The following is a 24,364-nucleotide window of genomic DNA, read 5'->3' on the forward strand; positions in this document are numbered from 1 at the left end:
TGCAATGAATGGCTGGAAACACAAGCTGCCAACAGAATGGTTTCAAGCACTGCCACAGGAAAGGCAGCAGCTCCTCGGGTTGGAATGTTTCTCAGCAAAGCCTCTGACCCAGCTGCACAACTGACCTCCCTGGTTCAAAGCAATGGTTTGCCCAGCAGAGGGATGGATGGGGTTTGCTGTGTCTCCCGGCTTCTGCACAAGAAAACACAACATCCAAACTTCTCCTTGAGAGGGAGGGATTCCTGTACATCTTTGCAACAAAACAAATAAGGGGGCAGTGGGGGAAGAAAACATTTGTAAGATTTATTAACCATGCTGTCATGCATCTCTCCTTTGAAACTATCAGAAAAATTCAACCTGATTGCACCAACAGTGTCAACTCTTCTTTACCTTGTAGACAATACCACCATGTTTAGGAAGCAGACCTCGGAAAGGCAGAGCCTGGAGACAGAGACAAGACTCCTAAAAAGCCAGTCACACAAAAACCATGGTGTGTGTGGTCTATGAAGTCAACGTGGGACTGTTTAGATAGACCTAACACAGAGACCTGTAGTGCTCCAAATACAAGGAAATGTACAAACCATCAGAGGAAGTGGTTTTCAGAAGCAGGATTCAGTGATGCCAGCAGGCACTATTAATACCAGCACTATTAATACCAGTGTCCAGGCCTGCCGTGGGCAGTGGAAATGAACACAAACACAGAAGGAATGCTAAACAGGAAAGGCAAAACAATACCTAGGACTCAGCAGCTGGTTAAATGGATGCAAATCTTTCCTTTCCCCCTTTCCTCTGCTCCAAGTTAAGGAGCCAAAACCTGAGGACAGAAATGAACAAACACACTACGATTTCCCAGTCCCTGGTTTGATTGAGGCTTCCACCATATGAATGAAAACAGCTCAGTCTCTGCTGAGGGCCAGAGCCTGGCGTGTGCTGCAGGCTGGAATTGTGCTACAGGAACGGGAGCAAGGCAGGGAAAACATGGGAAGCACATGTCTGCATTGTGCACGCCTTTAACCACTTATCTGACCCCCCCTTTTCCTGAACATACGTTAGCACACACACAAGAAAGAGAAACAGTTGCTGTGAATTTTCTGTGAGCTTGCTCAATTTGTTCAAGAATGGTGGGAACAAGTGAGAACAGAAGCGCTGAACTGGAGCTTTCATAAGGAAATCACTTGCGCCTTCTGCTGGAATCTGACAGCCAATTGGTTTCTGGAAAATTACTGGAAATGTTTCTTAATTAAAAAGAAAACATAAGAAAAAACATTTTGAGAAAGGAGAGTTATTTCTCCCCAGTGGAGGATGCAGCCAAATTTCCACTAACGGCACGTACACGTCTCTGAGATACAACTGTTCCTTGTTTCAGTGAGGAAAAGCTTCCACAAGACTTTCTGCAGCCTTTGGAGGAAAATGTGTGGATAGGCAGCAATAGAGCTTGTCGCCGGATGATTTCCTCTGTCAGTGCAGGGCTCTCCAGCTGCCAGGAAGTATCAAGATTCCAAGGTCTGATTCCTGCCACTCGGATATCTGCCCATCCACTTCCAGTCAAACAGCACAAGGAGTTGCTAAACCAAGGCACAGTAGCTCTGTGTTCACAAGAAGAAGGGAAGGAGGTGATCAGCTAGAAAAAGACTACTGCCAAGAGTCACCAAGGAGGGTGCTTACTGCACTCCTCCCTTCCCGCTGTTTAGTGCTTTCAGAAGAGATGGGAATCCCTAGAATGATCCTTGACAGTACCATCCACTTGTCCCCCAGTGTGGGATTTAACAGCTTAGCTGTGCATGGCATGGGGAATAGGATGCTGCAGTTCCTTAAGACATCAGCCCACACTACCAACACAGCCCTTGCTGGCACAGAGGCCAGACACGAATCAGACTCGGTTAAAAAACAGCTCAACTTGCCAAACCTATGAGGTTTGATCCAGTTGCTCAAGATCTGCCTCTATCCAGTAAAAGCTATTACCTCTGACACAATTTCCTGCAAAGGAGGCAAAAGCACGATTAGTGGGCTCACAGGGCAGGGGTGGCAGCTGGGCTGCAGCAGCCTCTGCAGTGCCGATGGGAGGGAAAGGAGTCGGGGCTCTAGAAGAGAAATTCATGCATTAAAAATTAAAAGATGCTCTGAACAACTTCACCTCTTTCTTTTTTTTTTGCTTCAAAACAAAACTGTCTGAAAACAGTCTTTTTAAGCCTTGTAAATCAGTAGTAGGGCACTAATCCTTCACCTGAGCACAAAGCTAACAGGATAACATGCAGAACGTGGTGCAGGGTCGGCTTTCTTGTTGCCATCCTGTTGCCACACGAACAGATGGGTACAGGGCCAGCTCTTCCCTCTGGGATTGACTCCTGCTGTCCATCCCAGGCCACTCTCCAGGGAAGGAAAAAAGCACAGGGCACTTTGTGAAAATTGGCTACACTTGGCGAAGCTGCAGGGCATTGTTTGTCCTGGGTCAATGGACAACCATATCAGCTTGAACCTCCTGGTATTGATCCAAGGAGGTTTTTGCTTCCTGTACAGAAAGGATAACGATTCATATGTAGGAGATCTATAATTTTAAAAGATCTGATAGGCACCACTGATATCTGGGCACACAAGAGGCCAACTCCTCAGCTGGCTGTGTCTGGGAGGTGTGCTCTCCCTAGCACTGACTCCCTGGCTGGGGCTGGAGGGAAGGTAATGCTTATTTTTACCAGGTTTGTTGTTCACCCCAGCACTCACTTGAGTGGCTTTTTTCTAGGGAGAGGGGAAAAACGGAGACATGAAAATATGAGGAGCAGCACAACGTGTTTAAAGTGTTTCTGGTGCAGCTCGTAGCATCCCTTGAGTGAAACCACACAGTCCTTCCAGTCAACGCTGGGAGCAGATTGAAAGAGGGGCCCTGGTCCTTCTCAGTGCTCATGGAGGGTGTCACCCTGGGAAGGATCCAAACCTTCACAGCTGTTTCACATCTCTGTCTCATTAGGGATGGGGGAAATGGGATAAGACATGGTTATGGTATTACATGGGTCAGCTATGATGCATGTAAGGACATTGGTATTTTGCAGCTCAAAGAGACACTGTCATAGTGAAAATCTCATTTTGCCTGTGGAAAAAATAGACCAGCTAGAGACATGAGCAACTATGAGATTATCCTAATTTAAAGGCACTAATGGAAAAATCACCATTTTAAATTCAGCTTATTTCCTTTGTGCATTTGACAGTGCACTGTCTCATTGTTCTCATTGTTCCTCATGCTCCAGCCATTCATTTTCCCCTCACCAAATCCTTGCAAAAACGAGCAAGGATTTTTTAATGAAGTTTTGACATTTCATAAAATAATACATCCACAATAATGCTGTCCAGAGTAAGGTGAGAATAGGTCAGAACAATTTAGTAGGTAGTAATCATTTAATCCAAAAAGAACACTTCTGTAAAAAGTGTCCACATATTTTTAGAACGTTATAGAATCATATTTATAGCCTCTCAATTAAAACAAAAATAGTCAAGTGCTTTTACCCAGTCTTACAGTTCCACGTTTTGCTTGCAAGGACCACTATCAAATAAGAGAGCTGTAAAATTCAGGGCTTTCACTTCAAATTTTAAAACTGTTTATCACAAATGCATGCAAGCACTAACCTTTCCACCCCTCAGCCTTTTCATCTGTGCAGCAAAGCTATGATACTGCTCTCTCTACAAGTGGAAGCCAAAAGGTTTAATTCGTGGCTTGTGAAGTAGCACTACTTGTAAAGCACTTGAATACTTTCGTCTTCTTCGGACCAGCAATTATCACTAATTTTTAAAGAATGAGTAAGTGTTGAAATGGGAAGATAACAGTGGCACAGTGGGAGGATACTGTTTTCAAACATTCAGAATTAAACTAATTGAACACCTCTGAATTTTCTCAAGTCTTGTCTGATAATTTCTTCTCCAGAAGAAGTCTAATTTACTAAACATCCAGGTCACTGTTAAAAAATAGTCTATTCTCAGTTGTCATCACATGGCAATCAGAGCATAACCACGTAGTTTTACATGCAAATGAGCCCCACACTGATGAGCTGGAGGAATCCCATGGTTTGGTTTAATTTCCTTATATTAATACTTTGTTATTACTACCACTTAATTTAAGCAGCTGATCACAGATTTAAGCAGTGCTCTAATACTACTCTTATTTTTATTTAAATCATTCCCAGTTCTTCTTGCTGATCTTTCTTCAGGGTGTTCACAAGTGCTGTAGGAGAGAAAATCCTGCTCATCCATCACCTAATCATACAAGCAAACTGAGCTTGTTTGGGACCACAGAGACATGAAAGGAAGCAAATAGACAAATATGAGATGAAAAATCTGGCAGAGGCCATTTTCTGAAAAAAAAAAAATAATAAAAATTTAGGAGCTGCAGCCACTGTTCCATATGTTTGACTAAATCCTTGTATTTTGGGGATGGTATCTTGTTATTTCTCCAAAGGCCAGGCTCACATGGCAGCCTTTAATCAACTCATCCACATCACTGGAATTATGCAAAGGAACAAAAAGACTTTGCAGCTCCAACGTGCAGCCTGGGGAGCATGTAGGTCACAGGAGTGTGTCTGGGCACAGGGTCAGCTCTCCTTCCTCAGTCCCCCACCACAAATGTCCACATGGCCACACATATAAAGTAAGGAAAGCCACACCTCCCCCGGGCTTCATTTAGTGAGACTCACACACCGTTTTTCCCACCTGGCTGGTTATTACTGCACGAGCTCAAAAGCCCCCAAAGGAACCTTCACCTTCACGTGGGAGGGTAAGCCCAGAGTTTGCACACAAGTGTATCAGCAATAAGAAAACACACACGTGTCACAGTGTGGAGGGAACTCACCGAGTGCACAGGAAAGGAGCTGTGCCGGCTGAGAAAGGAGTTAGAGACTGACATAGTGAGGCCCTGAGTGGCACCGGAGTCCTCGGGGGTGAAGGGCACTTTAGTTTGCTGGACACAGTAGGAGACAGAAGAGAGAGAAGAGGCAGCATAGGAGGCCTGCTGAGGAGGGGGGAGAAAAAGCAAGAGACACAAGACACAGAGAAAGAGAGCACAGAAAAGGCGATGAATAAAGGGTAAGAAACTCTAACTGTAAAACAATGCATATAATGGCTGGCTAAACAAACAGCTATTCATACAGTTCATCAGAGCCAGACACGCCAATATGCCTTTCTTGAGCTCAAGGGGCACGGCAGAAACCACAGTTTAAATCTTTGTTTCACAAATCCCTTAGAAATAAACTCCCGCCTCCCCCTTCCAGCTCACCCGTGGACATCTGCTGGGGGGAGAGGTTGTTCCTCACTGCCCTTTTCTCCCCCTGGCATGGGGGGCAGATGCCCAAAGGAGGAACTGGCTCTTGCTTCTGGCTGCTAAACAGCTGATTCTTGCAGACTGCTATTTTTTGTGGCAACCTGCAGACTGGGAACTTGGCCTCCCCAGTGTGAGCTATGTGCCCTCACCGGTACTGCTACGCCCTGCCATTTCTCAGTTCAATCCAAAATTGCATATCCTTTGCACAAGAGGCAGATATTACACTGTAAGTAACAAATCCTATTAAGGAATTTCTCCTGAATTCCACTACAGCAAGGAGTCTGAGGGAGGCTATGGTATATCCAGGCTTTCTCAGCTCTGACTTGTTGAATATAAAGTACATTTCACAAACAAGATCTGAAGCTCACAAGAAAGGACTTCCTCATTACCATTTTACAGAGGAGTCCATGAAGCAAAACTTGCTACTGCTGGAGCAGCTGATGCCTGTTTGATTTGCTATTTCAGAAACTCTCAGGGCAGCAGGAGTAGAGGAACAAGAGTCTGGTGGATTTTACAGTGGTTGTTGAAAAAGCCATCATCTGCTTGCACCTCTTTCCCAACAGAGAGATGAAGGGTGGGAGGCTGCACTTGAAGAAACCTTTGCTTCAGGGGAACTGCAAGCAACACCCTGATGGTATCAGCTTGCAAAAAGACAAGAATGGCCAGCAGGCAAAGCAGTGACATCTTGGCCGCCAGGATAATGATTAAAGGGCAGCAAAGAAATGCTTTGCTTCAGCTGACAAATTCAGAACAGGAGCAGGATTTCCCTTCTGCACAATGGCTGCAGTCAATCTGTGCTTTACAAACCCTCACTCGTGACTGTGCAACCCAAGTCACCGCTGGAAATGCTCACTAGAGTACAAGTGACAGTGCAAGAGTCACACTGATGGGGACCACAGACTCTGGAGAGCTGCCTGATCCTCCAGACAGGAGTCCTGTAGACTCTTTAGTGTCCCTGCAAAGCAGTTGGGACACCAGTGTTTAAGGTCTCATCCCCACAAAGAATAATACACAATACTCAGTTCAGCTTAGCCAGAAATGTCACTTTACCATTTTAGGATTCCTACCTGTATCACAGGAATGAAGTTATGCAAATCCCCAAATTAGAGTTCTCGGGTTTCTTTTCCCGTTTAATTAAAAAGTAACACCCCAGGACAGCCAAACTTTAGCACAGATAACATGAAGAAATATTGCAACAGTCACCCTCATGATGGTAAAATCATGGCTCTGTTCCCACCTTTCCTCCCATTTTGTTAATGCCATGGCCAATTTAAGTGAGCTACATCAGCACAAAAGAATTATTTTTTGTTAAATAGAGCAAATCAGATCATTAATATGAACAAAATAGGTTGGAGTTGTTAAAAAAAAAAAAAAAAGAGAGAGAGAAAAAAGGAAAACCCTTAAAAAGAAATGGGACAAAATCCCAGCTCCACTGAGGTCGGAAACAAAACTGCTGCTGCCATCACTGAGGCCAGGATTTCATCCCCCACGTGGAAAATGGCACTTTTTGTGCTGTTAAACCCACCACCCACACACGTGCAGATGTGCCTTTCTGTGCTGGCAGTGTGGGGGGCCAGCAGAACACTGAGAAAACAGGTAAAATCCTGAACCACACAAGGGGACTGACACGGAGAAAACACGCACGAGTTGAGTAATGGCTACACCAGAGGCCTGTGGCTCTGGCAAAGACAAGCCATAAAAGCAGTTCTTATGTTTAAATAGTTATTATTAGTGGCATCTTTGACAACAGCTTCAAAACAGCACTGGGAACAACAGTGCAGCAATCTCTCGAAAATCACACTGCTCAGCGTGTCAAAATCTTCAAAGCAGTTGTCGTTACACAAGCCTGCAGTCTGGCACGGATTCAGCCCTGCCATGTGGATGACTAACGTTTCATTTTTAGGGCATTTTAGGACTTTGGAAGCTTATGGGGAGCGGTCTGAACGCGGGGTTAGAAAGGGGCAAAAAGCAGACGAGGCAAAACGCCTAAAAACACGTTAACAAGCTGACAAGGAGCGCGACGCGGTAACACCAGTGAGACATCCTCCCACCACCGCAGCCTGCTGGAACCAGGAGCAGGGAGAACGGAGCTGTTCCCGGGAATCTGGTGTCCCTGCCCGGGGCACCACGGGTGTCACTCACCAGCTGCCGCTGTTTCGGTGGGAGAGCAGGAGGAGGTGCCAGGTCTTGAGCAGGGTCTACGTTGATAAAGGAGTCGTTGATCCCATAGACTTCCCTGAGGTACTTGTTCTTCTCCTGGTAGATGTGCTCGTTCTGAGGGGTCTGGTAGAACATGGACGGCTGTGGCTCTGAGTAGTCCTCCACAAACTGCATGTAGGCCGTCACTGCAATGCAAAGGAAGGTCACACTCTCTGCTCCTGGCTTGCCAGCTCCAGCTGCAACCAGCAGGCAGGGTGCTCATTCTCAGAATAAAATAAGAGTAGGGTCGTGCCACTGTCAGCTGGGCTTTGCTGCAGGCTGGGAGCTCACACAGCTGCATACACCTTACAGGAAACATCCCATCCCATCCCGTGAGCCAGTGCACGACAAACATCATCCCAGGCCACAAACACATCTGGAACAAGTGAGGTCTCCAAACAGCAACTTGAGGAGTCTGATTTACTGCAGCTCAGCCCAAATCCTCATGTAACCCACGGCAACTTTTGAGAACGTTTCTCAGGAGTTAATGTCCAAAGTCACCCAAAAAACCCAGAATAACGTCAGTCTGCTTTTTAGGAAGCACAAATCATCTTGTACTAAGATGCAAGCCTGACAATAAATCTAAAATAATTCCTGTGTCTATAATAAGTCTCATATCTGTAGTCAGCAAGATTTCTAGAACAAGGAGGCTACAGTGTCTCTCCATTCCGGAAAGCTGATAAAACTGTTATCAGAGAACACCTACCTGGGAGACTGGGTGTCTCTCTCCTTCAGCTATTTAAATGCCACTGCCAATGCTGGTACAAGACATTTACCTTCCAAAAGTGCCACTGGCTGGGCCTTTCTACCCCCTTACCTCAAATCCAACACACTTTGTTCTCATCCCTTTTTAAAGCAACTCATCATCTCCAGTTCTGAAATCCAACAGATTCAAAAGCTTTTGTGAGAATGTGGTTCAGTAGAAATATTAAATGGGATCAAATCTCACTTAGAGGAACTTTCCACTGGTACAATATCCTTCCAAAATCTATGAAAAAACCCCACACAGGTCAGCCTGTGCAGCTCTGACAGAGGATATATCTGCTGCAATATTTTAGTGTTGGAGGGGGAGAGTAATATCCAGTGTCATATAAAGACTACTAGAACCACCCCCTCCCCAGTTATTAAGGATCTGAAGTGTACTGAGTAAATGTAAAATAAAGAAAGAACTCTCTTCCATATACCTGAGAACAGGAGAAACAGACGTATTTAAGTGTCTTGGAAAGGACTAACCGAGGCCTTTCTGTAAACACGCTGTCATGCACAAGACACTGTGATCATTCCTCCCTTCCTCCTGATAAACAAGCAGTTGTCACTTTTTGTAAATCTGGTCATTTTTGGTGGCAATTATTCAGCTTCTGCTGGCATTTCAGTTGTGCAGCTGAAACGAATGGATGACTTCAGTGAAAGCTATAAATACAACGAGCACAATGCAGTATTTGCACATAGTGAAGCTGGTTCCCACACTGGCTGCAAGGCCAAGTCCTCTGTTCACCTGCCAACACAGACCCCCAGGCCAGCCTTTCAGACAGGATGCAGCCCTGCAAATGTGTCAGCAGGAAGGAGTCACTTTGCACCTGTCTGCTGCACCTTTTTTCAGACTTCCTCTAATATTTTAAACTCCATTTAGAACTGGAGGTAACACAGCTGCCCCTTCCCAAAGAGCCCTCCTCCGAAAAACAGAAAAAAGAAAATGGGAGCAGAGGAAATGGGAGCTGATGGATTTCAATCCTGGCCGGTAACACCTGCTGTCCCCATCCTGTGACCCCACACAGTCCTGCCTGTGGACAAGCTGCTCGTGTCCTGCAGTACAGCCAGCTCTGCCAAGGCTGCTGGAATTCTGACCTTTAACTCCCCCTGCCACCTGAGCCTGGTTCCCCTTCCTCCCCCAGCCACCCTCCTGCCTTCCCCCCACCACTTCACAGATGTGTCACCACCCTTGCTGGTCCAGATCTCTCCTTCTTGCAGAGTGTGACAGAGGTTTCAAACTGCAGGCACACATGCAGGGGGTGTGTCTGTGCCACCCACCTGCTGGTGATGGCACTCAGGTTAAAGCCAGGGTCAAATTCGTTCATGAACGTGAATTTCATCCTAAGTCCTACCAGTGAAATGAAGTGTGTTCTGGCAATATTCTCTTATTTGGAATCATGGTGAAGGAGTCTTGGAGTAGAAAATACAGAATTACTAAAATACTGTTTTCAAATATCAGCGATTTAGTTGACTAAGGTGCTCCTATTAATACCTGTGCCCTGGAAAATGCTTGGTATCATACAGCAGCTTTAGAGGATAAGATCTAAAGAAAGCTTATGAAAGATATTTTCTAGCAGCAAAAGTAAACCAAGGATCAAGACTCCTTGGAGAAGCGTAGAGGACAAGAGCTCGAGGGAAAACACCACATTTTGAGAGCTCATCAACTGAGTAGGACAAAGGCCAAGAAGGCAGGCTTGGCAGTGCTGGCATAATGCAGCAGACACTGCTGAATTCAGATCAACCCTTCATGTGGAGTCACCTACAAAACCAGTGCTGCACTGAACATCCAGATCTGCAGATCAGGGTTGCTGGCTGTGAGCTCCTGGGCTCAGACATTGGAATGACACCACAGCTCGGAAGTGTTGGTGAAAAGGGCATCACATTAGACACTTGTGTGAAAATTAAATTACTGTAACTCAAGGCAGTGCGCCTGAATGCTGTCGAGAGCCTTAACTCAATCTGCAAGGGAATAATGAAGAGCTCTTTTATCTCAGCTCTTTATGAGGCTAATGCATCCCATCGTCATGGCAGCTGCCCTGCCTTGCTTGTTACAACTAGTCCAGGGCAGGTGGGCATGTCTCTGCTTTCTACTTTGTCATCTTTGTTTTTAGGTGAAGTGAAAAACAGTTGGGATGGTGAAATACAAACCTGGCTCAGGGGTAGAGACTGCAGAGTGCAAATTAAAATGGGCACCATCAAAATCCTGCCAGCCTTGAGCAGGAGAGTAAAGGATAAAGACCATTCCCCGAGACTGCTGTTTGCAAAGGGTCTTCTCTCCCCGCCCTCCACCATGGTTTTTAACAAGGCAGAAATTCAAAAAGCAGATGGGAAATTACATCACCAGCTCAGCTCAGGCTGCACGCCCTGCAGCGACTGTGCAGAGGGAGGGATGGGGGCTGCAGCCTCCACAGTGAGCAGCTGGGGTGGAGTGACAGTCTCAAGGCAGCACCCCGGGAGAGAAGGGAGGCGTGAGAGAAAAACCTCTCCCACCACATGCCCAGCTTATGTCAGTTCTTAGCCCAGACAGAAAATATGTGAAATTAAAAAAAAACAACAAAACCAACAAAAAAAATATCTCAGACTGAGGCTAGGAACACCTTCCCAGCAATCTGCTTGCAGTGTCTTGGCTGTCATTTCAGAAGGAGCTAAAGCTGCTCAGGGATTTCCAGCACCCACCAGTTCTGCCCATATGGTAGAAGTCACAGGTACTGCTCAACCACTGATCCTGGAACAGGAGAGCACCAGTGGTTGTGGGGAGTCTGCAAGGAACTGGTAAAAGATTATCAGCACTAAGGCACACCTGCAGCAAGATAAGGCACAGATCCCACGAGGGGGGCTCACTGAAGGCCCAGCCCGACACTGGCGCCGTGTCACCAGCCAGGCCCTGCACAAGCCAACAGATCTGTGTGCGTGGGCAAGAGCCAAAATGATGGACATTCTTAAGCTATACCACACATCAACTCACAGGAGGAGTCAAGGTCAAATGAGCCAGTCGTCGCTGTCACCCCTGGGAGGAGAGCTGTTCCTCACAGAGCCCGCATTATCCGCTGGCCAAGCCCAGCCTGCCCCCAGCGTGGTTCCTGCAGTTAAATACCAGCTGCTCACAGGGCACCAGGCTGCATTTTGTTCCCACTGACAGCGAGAGGAACATGAATAAGTGCCTCACCAGTGGTTTCCCTGGCTGTTTGGGGGAAGGATCTTGTTATTTCTGACTCCGGGCTCTTAATGGCAGAAGCTGTTCCGTGTCTGTGTCTTGTTCAGCAGGAGCACGATGCTGGTGCTCAAGCAGAAGTCTGGAGTAATTTGCCCTTAGCACAGTAACATGTACTCTTACAGCACAGTAAAATAACCATAATTCACACCAGACTAAAAGCCCTATCACTCCTCTGTTTAAATTATACAGAAGTCAACTCTTGGAGGTCCCTCTGAGCACAGCTCACAGCAATACACAAGGTTAACTCCAGCAGATTTGCTCTATATTTACCAATAAAAAGACCATCAAAGTCTCTGCTGCAACATTTCCTGCCGGCTACCAAAAGATGACCCACAACAAAGGGACTACAACCAAGTCCCACCTGTGTGAGGTCTAGATCTCTTTAAAAAATTCATGCAACTCCTCCAGATCCCAGGAGTTTGTTGGCGTTGTGGAAGCAGCCCCACCTCACTTATGTGGCAAAAACCATCCTGGATGTCACCATGCAGCCTGGGTAATGTTTTGCTGGCCTTTTGATGCTGAAAATAAAAGTAAAACTAGCAACTGTAGATCTGTGGTGTGATATATTGCGGAGTAAAGACAACCTAAAATGAGTTCTCAGTGCCACATGAATGCAACTTAAAAATTTGCAGCAGCCAGTTATCAGCCCAAAGCTTTGCAACAAGGATGCTTTATCAAACCATAGTGTTGACAACACATTAGGTAACAGCTCCCTCCTCTCCTAACAATGTAATCTGATCAACAGTCCCAAAACTTCTGATAGTGCCAGATGACAATTCACTCTATTCTAACATCAAAGAAAATTCACATACGGGGCCTTGATATTGAGGTTAAAATTGTGCTCGGGCAATAATGCAGAAGATAGCTTTTAAACTTGCTTTTAAGTAACTCCTTGACATCTCATATGATAACAGAAAACAAAGAAACGGGGCTTAGAGAGAAAAGCAAACAGCCCAGCTCTCTCTCTCAGCTGTTAAACTGCCTCTTTCCAAAGATTCACCCAGGAATCTCCCCTCCACTAAAGCTGCCTGTGTGCACAGAAGTGCATTTCCCTGCATCCATCCCAGTCTGAGTGGTGTAACACCCCTCCCTCGTTACTCACATGCAGCCCCACAGTGACCTGACCCTGCAGGAAGGTGCTCTGTATCACAGCTGGTACTGCAGATGAGTATTTTGAACAGCAAAAGCCATAACAACCAGCCCAGGCTATGCCCTGTGCCAGCATTTATTTCCTGTCTGTTGTCTACAGACAAACATCTCACCTCCTTTTTAGCTGTGTTTAATATCTTTAACTTGCTTGATTACCAGAGAGAGACAAAAGTGATTTCCTGCATATGGGGACACTGAACTACCAGATGACCCTCACTTTCAGGTGGGTCAAGCCTTGTGCTCTGAGTAAAATCCCTGAGGGTTACTAATGTGGACTGGCCACTTAGGGATAATGGAAATGCTTTTAGACAAGGCACATTTTTGAAGAAGTAACTGGCAGAATACCCTACACAGGAGTGGACAGAATAGTGACCCTCCTGCACAACACACCATCTCACTGCCATGTTATTCATGGAATCACAGGATCTTAGACTGGGCTGGGTTGGAAGGACCTGCAGGGAATGGGGAGTCCACAACCATTCTGGGCAAAAGTTATTCTCAGCGAAAAGTCTACAAACTGCAGAAAGGAGTCAGAAAGCCAACTCAGCACTTTGAAATCAGCTCTTCTCTTGGGCTGCCAGCCATGCAACACAATGTTCTTCATCCAGATCTTGTGTACACTGCCTCCTCATGCAAGACACAACTGCAAAGCCAGTCAGCAACCAGCAAACATCTGCTGGATCTCCCTGCGTAGCCCACAGCCCCCCTTGGCAGAGCAGTATGGCCAAGTGTTTGGCAAGAGGTCTCATATTTTTCAGCCATTAAGGATATCAGAAGAAGGTTTATGAGCTTGAGTTGTGGTCAGCACTGGTGTGCCAGGAGTCTGGCTGGGGTCAGGAGCCTTCGCTTTTAGAGGCCGCTCGTTTTAACGATGTGGGAAATTCTCAGGCATCCAAAGGAAATGAGATCCCATAGCAAAACAGCAGTATTGGACACTGGGTTAATAGTGTTGTCTTGCACAGCCATGTGGGTGACTGTGCTCCTGTTGCCAAATAACTGCTCTGGCAAGGCTCGGTTTTGGACAGAAAAGCAGTCCTTTCTCCAAGCTCTTGGAGAGGACCCAATTCTTTTCTGCAGGGGGAAACCATAAAATGGGGGAAGGGGAGAAGGAATGGACATAAAAAGGGAGAATAAATCAGGAATATCTGCAAGGCAAAATGCCTCAAAGATTCACATTCAGGTAAACAGAGAAGTAAAATGGTCTCACTATAGTAATGAAGATGCTGTGTGATGCCAGCTCCCCTGGGCCTGGATTGATCCTGGCTCCAAGAGTCACTCCCTGCCCACCAAAGGACTGACATTTCCATTCCATGCCTTTAACACTGACTGATTTTGACACTCAGACACACGTAAGGCAATGTCACTACCATTACTCGGTGGTCATCAGAAGCATGACAAATGCAAAGAAAGGAAAAGGTACAAGTAAACCCCAAAACTTGCTTACTGTGTTTGTTTTTCTTCTCTGGCAGAGGTGGTGGCTTTTCTGGGTCACTGTTAGAATCTGGAGCAGCAAAGTCAGCAATGAATTCCACTGGTGCTGAAGAGTTTCCTTGCTGGAAAGGCAAAACAGCAGCAAACGGCGTGAAGGGTATTGATGGGACAACCACAGCGTTCTGCAGGTCATCCTCGGAGATGTTGTCGTATTGGGAAGGGTGTCTCTCATAGGACACCCTGCAGCCTGAGTTATCAGAAGTCTGGGAGGCTGCACTTCTCCTCTTCTTTTCTGGTAAAGCTGGAGGAGTCTCTGTTGGTGGTGCTGCTCCCGAGAGGCTGCAGAATTCCAGTGGAGGAGAGCTGCCCTGCGGGAGCTGGAAAGCGTGTCCATGGAAAGGGGAGCCAGACTCACCCAAGGACTCTGGCAATGGGCTGAGGATACCTGGCACCTGCTGAGGTACCTGATCAGCATTGGAGAGGTCCTGCTGCAGGAATTCATAGTCTGGATCATAGTGATCCGATTGATCTGGTTAAACAGAGGGGACAGGAGAACGATGCATTAGTTTCTCTCTTTTACTGTTTAGTCATTCTCAGTTCTGTCCCTCCCATTCCATCAGTAATTAATCAGTTCATTTTAATCAGGGTGGAACTTCCTTGAAGCTGGGACCACCTTTTACACTTTCTGTGACATCTAGACTTTACAAAACTTGTAATTAATTCTTTACACTAGCAAACAAACAATGAAAATTCACTAGGTAGATGACTGCAGACATAATTTACGTTTCATATTTATATTTTTATTTTCTTTCCTAGTATACAGAAACAACATTGCTTTAGTCTACCAGCATTGTAATTTCTGCAGACAAGGCTGAAAGCGACAAAACATTCCACTTGAGAGCCGAACTGAGTTTGAACACAATCATCTACAACAGCCAGGGAAACACATTCCCCTGGGCTTTTTCCTATCTGACAGAATAATTCTGCACAGAATTGCCTGCAGCAACTGCAACACGGCAGTTGCAGGCACAACCCATTTATTTCTGCATCCCAACTATGGCAGCTCCCAAACCAGAGGGAAGGGGACCCCACCAGGCCTGGAGAACTCACCCAAGGTTTCACAGCTTGTGTTCCGGGAGCACTGGCCGCTGTCGCGGTCCAGGGACGAGAGCTGCTCGTCAGACTTGCTGAGCTTGCCGATGCTGCTGCACGGTGAGAGACGAGGAGATTCCCCCCCATAGGAGTGGCTTCCCCCTGACAATCTCCTCTGGGCATAGCAGTCAACATCAAAATCCTTCAGCAAAAAGAACATCAAATCACCACCTTTCCTGGAAGCTCGCTTGTGAGCAAGATGAAGCTCGAGGAACAAACACCTCGCAGGAGGGGAGAGGATCAGTGCTGGTGGCCCTCTCTAGGGTAGACAAGCTCATGGGGAGCACAGAAACCCCCTGATTTGGTAAATAACCCATGCCAGGGAGCTCTGGGTGTTCTTGCTTCCAGGCTGGGCATGGTGTGACCCACATGGACCTCACAGACGCTGAGAAGATAACAGAGTTCCTCACTGCTGATGACTCCTTGTCATGACACTGATGCCAGGTAATAAGACTGCAAGATTTCTCTTAAAATACCTGGGGCTTTAGCAAATACTCAGTTGGCTTAGGTGCACGAAAGGGAAAATAAACTACAGTGAGATACAACTTTCTGGAACCATGACTACAGTTCTATTTCAGAAATTACCTCAAGCTTATCAACCTGTGAGTGAACCCCTCAACTATTCCCACTCCATCAGAAAAACCTTAGTGTGACTGTACTAGCAACTGAAGAATGGCCATGGCTTTATCTGGGTCAGCCAAATGACTGCAGAGGCTCCCTAAGCCAGAGCTGAGGCTTTGGGGATGAGGACAAGATTCGATTTTTGGGCAATTTAATAAGATTGAGGTCCTCACTGCTGAGTTAGTAAGTTCCTGAATGTGTAAAGCAAACCCAGCCATTTACAACCTCATAAACCCCAGCCTAGCACAAGAAATGGAATGTGATTAACACACACCAACTTTTCCATTTTTCTAACATAAAATTTACAAATTTCCCTCAAACTACTGCTTGAGTTAAAAGATGTTTTAAATTGTGACAGGATGAAGACAGAGTTCTGATCTCACCCTGCCACATGCTCCCTTGGGCTGTAAGTAAACCACGGTGAGATCTGGGTGAGCTCAGTAAGCTCCTCTGTCCCCTGCTCCATTTGAGATGGCAACACACCCAACTGCTCCCATCCTCACACTCTGCTACAGCTCAAGGCAACGAGGTTTGTAGCAATTTGTTAATTAAACACAACAACACTGTAAACAAATATTAAGCTGTTCACATTATTTATTGTACTGATGTTCCTGCCACTAAAGCTTCCACCCCAGAGCTCTCCCGTGCGGGGCTGCCTGGGATGAGCAGAGCCCTGCAGGTCATGGCACTTCTCTGAGCTTTTGCTACAGTTCTCAGCACGTTTCCCTTGGCTTTCACCAAGGGGTTATGCCATTACCTGTCTGTTGATTCCAACAGGTAAACTGGACCCACTGGTAGCTCGACTCATTGGGGCCACAACTGCCACTCTGGTCGGGGAAGGGGCCGACTGACGTTTTTTAGGGGGCAGTGCTGGTGGAGGGCTGCAAGACACAACAGGCATCAATGCTTCCATCACTCTTCCAGCAAAAAGACTTTCTACAGTCTTCACAAGTTGTTTTCCAGAAAGCCTTTGCCAGCCAGGAGCTATTCAGCAAACTGCATCCACTAACAAACGTTAATTTAAGAATATTCTCACAGGTACCGTCCTGCTCAGTGACTTATTTTTTAAGGCTGGAAAAGAGTTGTATTTCTCAAACAAAAACAACTGCTGTTTTAAAAAGTATTTTTAATGAAGCTAATTAGCATGGTAATTATTTCTTACTAAAAGCAGCGAAAATGAAAATTAAATGTTTTGGTTGACCCAAATATTGTTTCCATTGTACATTCCCTTCTCAAACCTTCAAGGTTTGAAGAACATTCAAAGTTTCAAAAATTCACAGGAGAGGAAAATTCTTTTTCTGCCCTTTCTACTTTCTTGGTGAACTTCAGGGAACAAGAAGGTCAGTGCTGCTCTCACCACAGACACTTTAAGGGCCCGTATTTTGGCATGAATCTGTTTCACACATACACATTAGCAGCACCTAGTGAGAATTTAACCCCAGAATTTTTACTTTTTGCTTGTAATGACACATAATTCTGGTAATCATCAAGCCTGGGAGGTTCCCAAGAGCACTCATGTTCTGTTCTTTGAAGAGGAACCTTTTATATAACCCATGAGAATTCATAAAATATGCAGAAATGCAACTTTTATTTCCAGTCATAGCCCTTGATGCTGCATTTTTAAATTAACACAACATATATTTTTCACACCAGCCATTAGCACCAGTCCTAGAGAAGAAAAACATCACACACACACAGACCAAAAACCTGCAAATTGGGGGTTTTCTATTCCTTCTCAAAATAGAACACAGAAACTTTCATGTGGTTACTCGTAGAACTCTTCAGGGTAAGAACAACCAAGCACAAGATTTTTTTCACACACTTTTGGCTCCTTTCACTCTTAAGCTGATAAGCAATGCAGAACCACCTCTGATAAACAATGCAGAACAACCTGGCTGTGCAGGACAGATTGGTAACTGCCAGCTGAGTTAAAGAAACATTTCCCATCGGATACAGCAGCACCAAACACTTGTGCAGTGTGGAATTCCCACAGTTTTACACCAGGTTTTTACGGATTTATGTGATGCCTCTCATGCACAGACCTCAGGGCATGGCACTATCCTCACATAAAAAGAAGGAAAGGAAAACATAGAGGGAAAATAATCAGACAGACAGAAAACAAATTCATAAACAGTCCAGGAGCTTAATAATTACTCTGGAAAACTGGAAATTCAGAGGCAGCACTTACCCTCCTCGTGAATTCTCTTGTGCCCATTTGGCAAGACTGTTTAAAAACCAACAAGCTGGTAAGAGGCACTGGTGTTCTCCAGTCAGCTGACTGGCCAGTATTACCTGTTCTCTGCCACACGAATGCTGGGCAGAGGGGGTTTAGGAGGTGCAACTTCTTCATCCATGGAGTCAGTCAGTAGCTCGTTGGATTGAGTCATATTGGTTGTCTTGTTGAGGATCTCCATTTCTCGGTCTGTGAGGGGAAGTTCTGATGGGCTGCAACATGCAAAACACAGATTGTAGATCATAAACCACAGCTGGAATGCAGCCTGCTGACAGATTCATTCCTATTTTAAATCATGTGCAATACAACAGACACCTACAGCAGAAGGCAGAATTTGCATCTGCAGGTGGAATTCCGTGTATGTGTAGAACAGAATGTGCACGTGTTACAGGGGATGTTTCATTGCCAGATTTTGGGGTTTTTCCTACCACAGGATATTCTCTTTTAATGGTCCCACAGAAATGGTTGGGGCTCCATAAAGAACACTACACCCTCTGTGAAGAATAAGTGAATGCTTTACCTCAACCAGCAGCAGACAGAAATTATCCCCTCTATATCAGTCCTGCACACAGAAGAAATCCTTGTCAGCGGACCCACCTGTCAGATTTACATGCTGGTAAACTGGGTTTAACTGGGCTTGTGGGAGAAGGATGCTCCTGCTTTTCAATTGTGAGTCTGACCAGCTCCTGATGAATGGAGAGGAGAGAAGAAAAAGAGAATAATCATTACTTGCTGAATGTTGCACCTAAACACCCTAGAACAGAAAGGGATGCTACTGCAGTGAACTTGTTAGCAGACACAGAGAGAGCTGAGCTGGGTGTAGGTCTGGTACAGAGCCACAGAAATGATGCAGAACAGCTGCTAAGGAGCAGTTTGGCCATGTTTGAGTTAAGTTCATAAACTCTGGCCCTATGGGGATTCTGCACAAACCCACACATGTCTTTTTGCTGTGCTTCCTCTTTCCTCCATCATCACAAATGTGTTCCAGTCCCCACAACACCCTAGATAATGGCAAATTGGCTTTACATATGTAAATATAAGTACAGAACAGTCTTACCCAGTGGAGCACTTCACCTAGCCAACCCCCCCCCCCATTAAATAATTGTTTTATATTTTATAAATAAATATGTATTTGTTCAAAAAAGCAAGTTTTCTGTAGGATGCCCAACAACATATTAAACAGTGAACCCCTTTATTAAAAGGCCTGCTTCCCCTGAAGCCACTTTTTAACACGTTAGCAATGCAGGTCTTAATCATTCAAGGAGCTACTGTAGTGCATCTGTTATAGGCAGATAAGGCTCTGGATAAAGAGATAAGGGCATGATAATCCTGAAGTCTAAGTATGCCAGCAGTCAAAGCAACAATCATTCACGCCAGAAAGATGGAGAGAACATTTTATGGATGTCTGAGGCCAACAAACAGATCTACTGCTCACAGATCCAGACACATGCCCTGTTACAGGCAGGCTGGAAAACTGGCAGTGCTTCCTGACAGTATTGGCTTCCCAGCGTATTGCGCAAAGGAAATTATATGGGATCAATTTTAATTTGTTTGTTTTTTTTTTTTTAAAGCAGCCTGAAGTACAGTGTCATCGTTCCAGCATCATCTTCATGTCCTTGCCTGCAGAGCTTGGAAACAATTGGCATTGCTCTCTCAGTGCAGCAACTGCAACTGGAATGTCACCACCATCATCCGTCCGAGGAAGGAAAATATTCTAGTTCTGGTATTTTTGCATTAGGCTCTATTTAAAGCTGAACTTCCATGGGTTAACACATGCACAACAAGAGGAATAAGGTGCTGCACTGGATATGCAGAGGATGGCAAACACACTGTCCAAGTGTCCACCTCAGCTCATTTTGGTTTCCATGTTTTACTTAACATTCTTGGTGTGAGCTTGTGCTCCAACAGAATGTACACTGTGTTAACCAAAACCAGGACAAACACTCAGCTTTCCACAAGCTGTCCTGGAAAATCCCACACAGGGGGAAGGAAGAGGGAGCACAAACAGAGCACACACAGATGTCCATGGGGACTAATGCTATGAAGATGTTCCTGTTGGGACAGACAGACGAGAGCCCTGGTGAAGAACAGCATGTTCTGAGAAGTGCCTTGAGGAGGACAAGCACAGCACCAAGCTGACCACAGCTCCCACCTCCCAGGGCAGTCACATCCCTCAGCAGGGAAATACTCAGCAACAAGGAGCAACACACCAACAGGGCTTTGGACAATCCATCAGTTACACTGTGGTAATGCAAGTTACACAGTAAAGTCAAATAATTCAGGCCCTCCAATGATAAAACTGCTACAGTGGTAACACGGACACCGAGCTGACCTCAGACCTCTCTGCTGAGTGTCCCTTGTTACTCAATAGAAACTAGTTTAACAAAATGTACTTTCCCCTCTTTTATCTTCTCTTTCAGGATGAACAGACTTTAATTAAAACCTTGCTATTCCTTTTAGACTTCAGAAATTCCCCTGTAAAGTTTACAGAACATCACCAGGAAAAACAACCGTAGGACCTGGGAGCCTACAAACCCCAGAGAAGGTTTTTCTGTGAATTGGACCATTTGGAAATTACACAGTGACACCATTTGACCTTTATGGCTGCAGCTGGCACCATGCTCCCAGTCACTGTCAGGCCTGAGTGATGACACCATGGATTGCCACCCTCCTGCCTTCTGCACAAAATCCCACTGCTGAAGAGGTTTCTGGAGACCCTCAGGCACTTGAACAGACTGGGAGTCAGACCCTGAGGGGCTGTTGGGTCCTGGCCAGTAAGAACTGCAAATGCACAAGAGCACAAGAAGGGAAATAAAACATTCAAACCCCAGAGCCAACATACTCCTTAAATATTCTTTTGAAATGGCTATGGAAGGGAAAATGTAACATTACCTTTTCCTCACCTTTCTTCACCACTAGTTTGCCAGTCACAATGGACACACAGTTGTCCACTACATGGGAATGTAGGTTAAAATGGGAGAAAATCAATCTGGTTTGGCTCAAAAATATCTTCAGAATGATTCAAAGCATTGGGACTGTGGGGAAAAAAACCCAAAGCACCTCTCACCAGAGGCACCAAGACAACGAAAGATTGTTAATACTTGGGAGGACCACTTTCCCTTCAAACTTTGACAAGTATCACCAGACCCTGACTGTTTCTCCTCTCTACTATCCCCAGGTGAGAGCTAGCATTTGAAAATCAAGCCAAGATCTTTAGCATACACACAGAGGTAATCAGCACACAACTGAGCCAGATGCACATTATGCTATTCCTTATCAGCAAGGAAAGAGATTCCTGCAGCAGTGATTAGAGATAATTAAAGCCTCTCTGCAAACTTATGCTACTTCAGCAAGCTGGAAATTCCAAAAGGAGAGGGATTTTTAAGAAGTTATATAATGAAAACAAGGAATTTTTTCCTCCTTTATATATGCCTAAATAGGCTCTAAAACCTGAGATCAAAACATCAAGTTACAGAGGTGAACAAGCGACTCCTTTATGCTCAGTTCTGAAAATAAAGGGGGAAATAAGCACTGAAATGTGGAAGTGGATCTTGTGTGATCTGCCAGAAAAACAAAGTTGGTTCTGCTGTGGAGAGAAGTGTCCAACTTCTCAGTTCTGCTTCCAGATCTGAAAATTGGCTTGGCCCTACTAAAATAAACCTTGTGCTTTGACACGCAGTAGATGAGAGCATGCCACTTCCAAATGCTGCCCTGTTGATGGGCAGAGATGTTCACATCTACCCAGACAGCCACACATCTGCTCCAACCATGTTCCAGGCTGACCAGACACAAGTCAGCTCCAACTGGAAGGCCAAAATAAGCTTTAGTCTAACAACAAAGTAGAGACTGATATAGCCACGGTGCTCAGCAGGGCTCCAGAGCTCAGGCTTAGCACTGCATGGACATGCCCTTGCTGCTCCCAGCCTGGGCTGGATCACAGAGCAGATGTCCAAGACTGAGATCTTCTCCCACCCAAGGCTTTCCCCCCAACCCAGACCTTCTCCCCCATCCAGAGAGGATGCTGCTCTGGCTGGAAGCAACAGGTACCAAGGGTTTAAATACTGCTTGAAGTGAAAGGACAACATGTGTCCAAGTTACCTGCAATGAGACCACACAATTCTGCCCTGGGTCTGGGGATAACACCTCTCTCCACAGGACTGTGCAGATTCAGTCAGTGATAACTCACCATTTGCTGGGGTATTACAGTTCAGATATTACAGATTTTCACATACTGCAAATTGCTGCTGAATTCCCACACTAACAGCAGCTGAGACTCTGGGCTAAACTCTTTTTCTCTCTCCTGCTGTGCAAATTTAAGACCAGCTTTACTTTTAAAACGTGGAGCTTAAAGAGCATATTGCGCAAAATAATCCTGGAAAATCCGTCTTCTTTAGGTGATGGAAGTGTTTGGTTTCAAAGATATTTATTTAAAAGGCTCATAAAGTAATAGCAGACTTTAGTATCTGTGTTTCAGTAACACTAAAGAGATATCCAGAGGATGCAAACCAAGAGGCCTGAAAATGTGATGGTCAAAGCCAAGGAGATCCACTTTGTTTTTGCATTCAGCAGGAGATGACAGTCTGTCCTAAACCCAGGTCAAGCAAACTTTTACCTGCAGTGTTAAGACAGGTGAATGACAAGCCTGGGACACAGAAATAATGGGTACCAAAAGCTCCCAGGGAGGTAGAAGGAAATCCAACAGCTTTCACAGGGTGGAAGAGTGAGGGAATGCTACAAGCAGGTCTTAAAATGGATACAAAGATTTCTGTTAAACATTTCCATTAGTTATGCAAAATTAATCTCCAGAAAACTGAGTTTAGCTCATCACCTGTTCCACACCCTAATCCAGCCACTGAGAGTGGTGATGTGTCACTGACAAATCCCTTGAATTTTATATCAGAAGATGGAGCTGGAGCCTTTGATTCTCTGTGGGCATTGACAGGGAGCATTTTCATTTTATTTTGCCTAGACAGAAAATATGCAAACTCTGCATAGGAGACTGGGAATGACTTGCCAAAAAATTAATACGATGCCAAATAAAGATTTATTGTTTCTTCCAATTCACCCAAATGCCAGGGTAAGCATTTCAGAAGTTCACACTGAGAGCCAAACTGTTTGTGCTAATCTTTAACCAGCACTCCAAGCAGGATCATTTCACTTATGGAGCAGTTGATTTAAGGGATAGTTAACTGAAGGTAAGAATAGGACCTTCATATTTAACCCACACTTAAAAACCTCTTTTATATAGATCTTTTCTAAAACACGTTATCACGTACTTTATATAATGTGATTTACAATATCTCTCTGGTGTACCTTGACTCCATCCAGAACAGCTTTTATGACATCCTTCACTGTTGTCACCATCTCCTTGTCCTCTGAGTTCACCCCCTCCAGCATCACCTGGTCAGACCAGCGGATGAGGTTGGCCAGGCTCTGGTACACGCGGCTGTAGCAGGACGAGATGGCAGAACTGGGCAGCAGAGGAGGAAAAAAAAGAACAAAATGAAATTATGGAGACATTATCAAATGTTATGAGAGTGCATTTCACACTGTTAAAAGTGTGTTCTCCTTTTCTCTCTCTCTGACATTCAGAATTTGTGTGTGGCAGGTGACAAAGCTCAGGCTTCTCTTCAGTTGCTCACTTGCAGTTGCTCTCCCATTCTCTAGCACCCAACGGGATGACAATATGGAAGTACAAACCATCAACAGTTCATTCCCAGTTATCAGGAGGAATTATCTGGGCTGCAGGTTAACACAGCAATGCTAAAAATAACATTCCTTCCATTTTAATTTACAGCTCCATCCTATGCCTTAACTTTAAACGTTAAGTACTTAAGTGCTACATTTAAGTTTTAAACTATATTATTTTAGTATTATCTATGGTTTCCTTCTTCCTTATTAACTCTCCCAAAAAATGCCTTGGATCATTGAGAGCTGACTCTATTCATTCCTTTACAAATCATTGCCTCACTGTTTATAATGCCTGAAAACACGTAATTAAAATTACTTCTTTAGAGAAATTGAACTGAATGAATTTCAGGTCTGAAAAAGGAAGGGTGTTGCTTTGTTTTGATTTTAATGAGAAACAGAATGGAAGCTATTGTTCTGAAGGGGGGGGGGGAGGAATTTTGGAAGGATGACAACTCTAAATAAAAGTTAACTGTAACAACAGTGCTCCCAGGCATTTTCCTGGCCATTCTGAAAACACTGACTTCATTACTAAACAAGGTGTGTTAACAGTACTGCTGATGGCAGCGCCTCAGCAATTCTTTGTCAAGTTAAATCAATTTCAAGCTGCATCAAAACCATAAACAGA

General features: G+C 45.1%; 1 protein-coding gene across 6 annotated transcripts in view; it reads right to left on the minus strand.

Moving 5' to 3' along the window:
- Nucleotides 1-24,364, minus strand: part of RAPGEF1 (Rap guanine nucleotide exchange factor 1) — an 83,381-nt gene that overhangs the window by 20,256 nt on the left and 38,761 nt on the right. For 2 of the 6 annotated variants that reach the window (XM_017809980.1, XM_017809978.1), the window contains exons 4-11: nt 23,362-23,518; nt 18,646-18,734; nt 18,108-18,260; nt 16,573-16,696; nt 15,153-15,336; nt 14,056-14,571; nt 7,442-7,644; nt 4,832-4,987 (exon numbers count right to left, since the gene is read on the minus strand). In XM_017809980.1, the coding sequence (XP_017665469.1) occupies nt 4,832-4,987; nt 7,442-7,644; nt 14,056-14,571; nt 15,153-15,336; nt 16,573-16,696; nt 18,108-18,260; nt 18,646-18,734; nt 23,362-23,518 (1,582 nt within the window). Of the gene's footprint in view, nt 1-4,831; nt 4,991-7,441; nt 7,645-14,055; nt 14,572-15,152; nt 15,337-16,572; nt 16,697-18,107; nt 18,261-18,645; nt 18,735-23,361; nt 23,519-24,364 lie in introns of all 6 variants that reach the window. The other 4 variants (XM_017809979.1, XM_017809977.1, XM_017809982.1 and 1 more) reach the window with 2 other exon arrangements.

Source organism: Lepidothrix coronata, unplaced genomic scaffold (genome assembly GCF_001604755.1).
Source record: "Lepidothrix coronata isolate B3197 unplaced genomic scaffold, Lepidothrix_coronata-1.0 Scaffold28, whole genome shotgun sequence".
Lineage (NCBI taxonomy): Eukaryota > Metazoa > Chordata > Aves > Passeriformes > Pipridae > Lepidothrix > Lepidothrix coronata.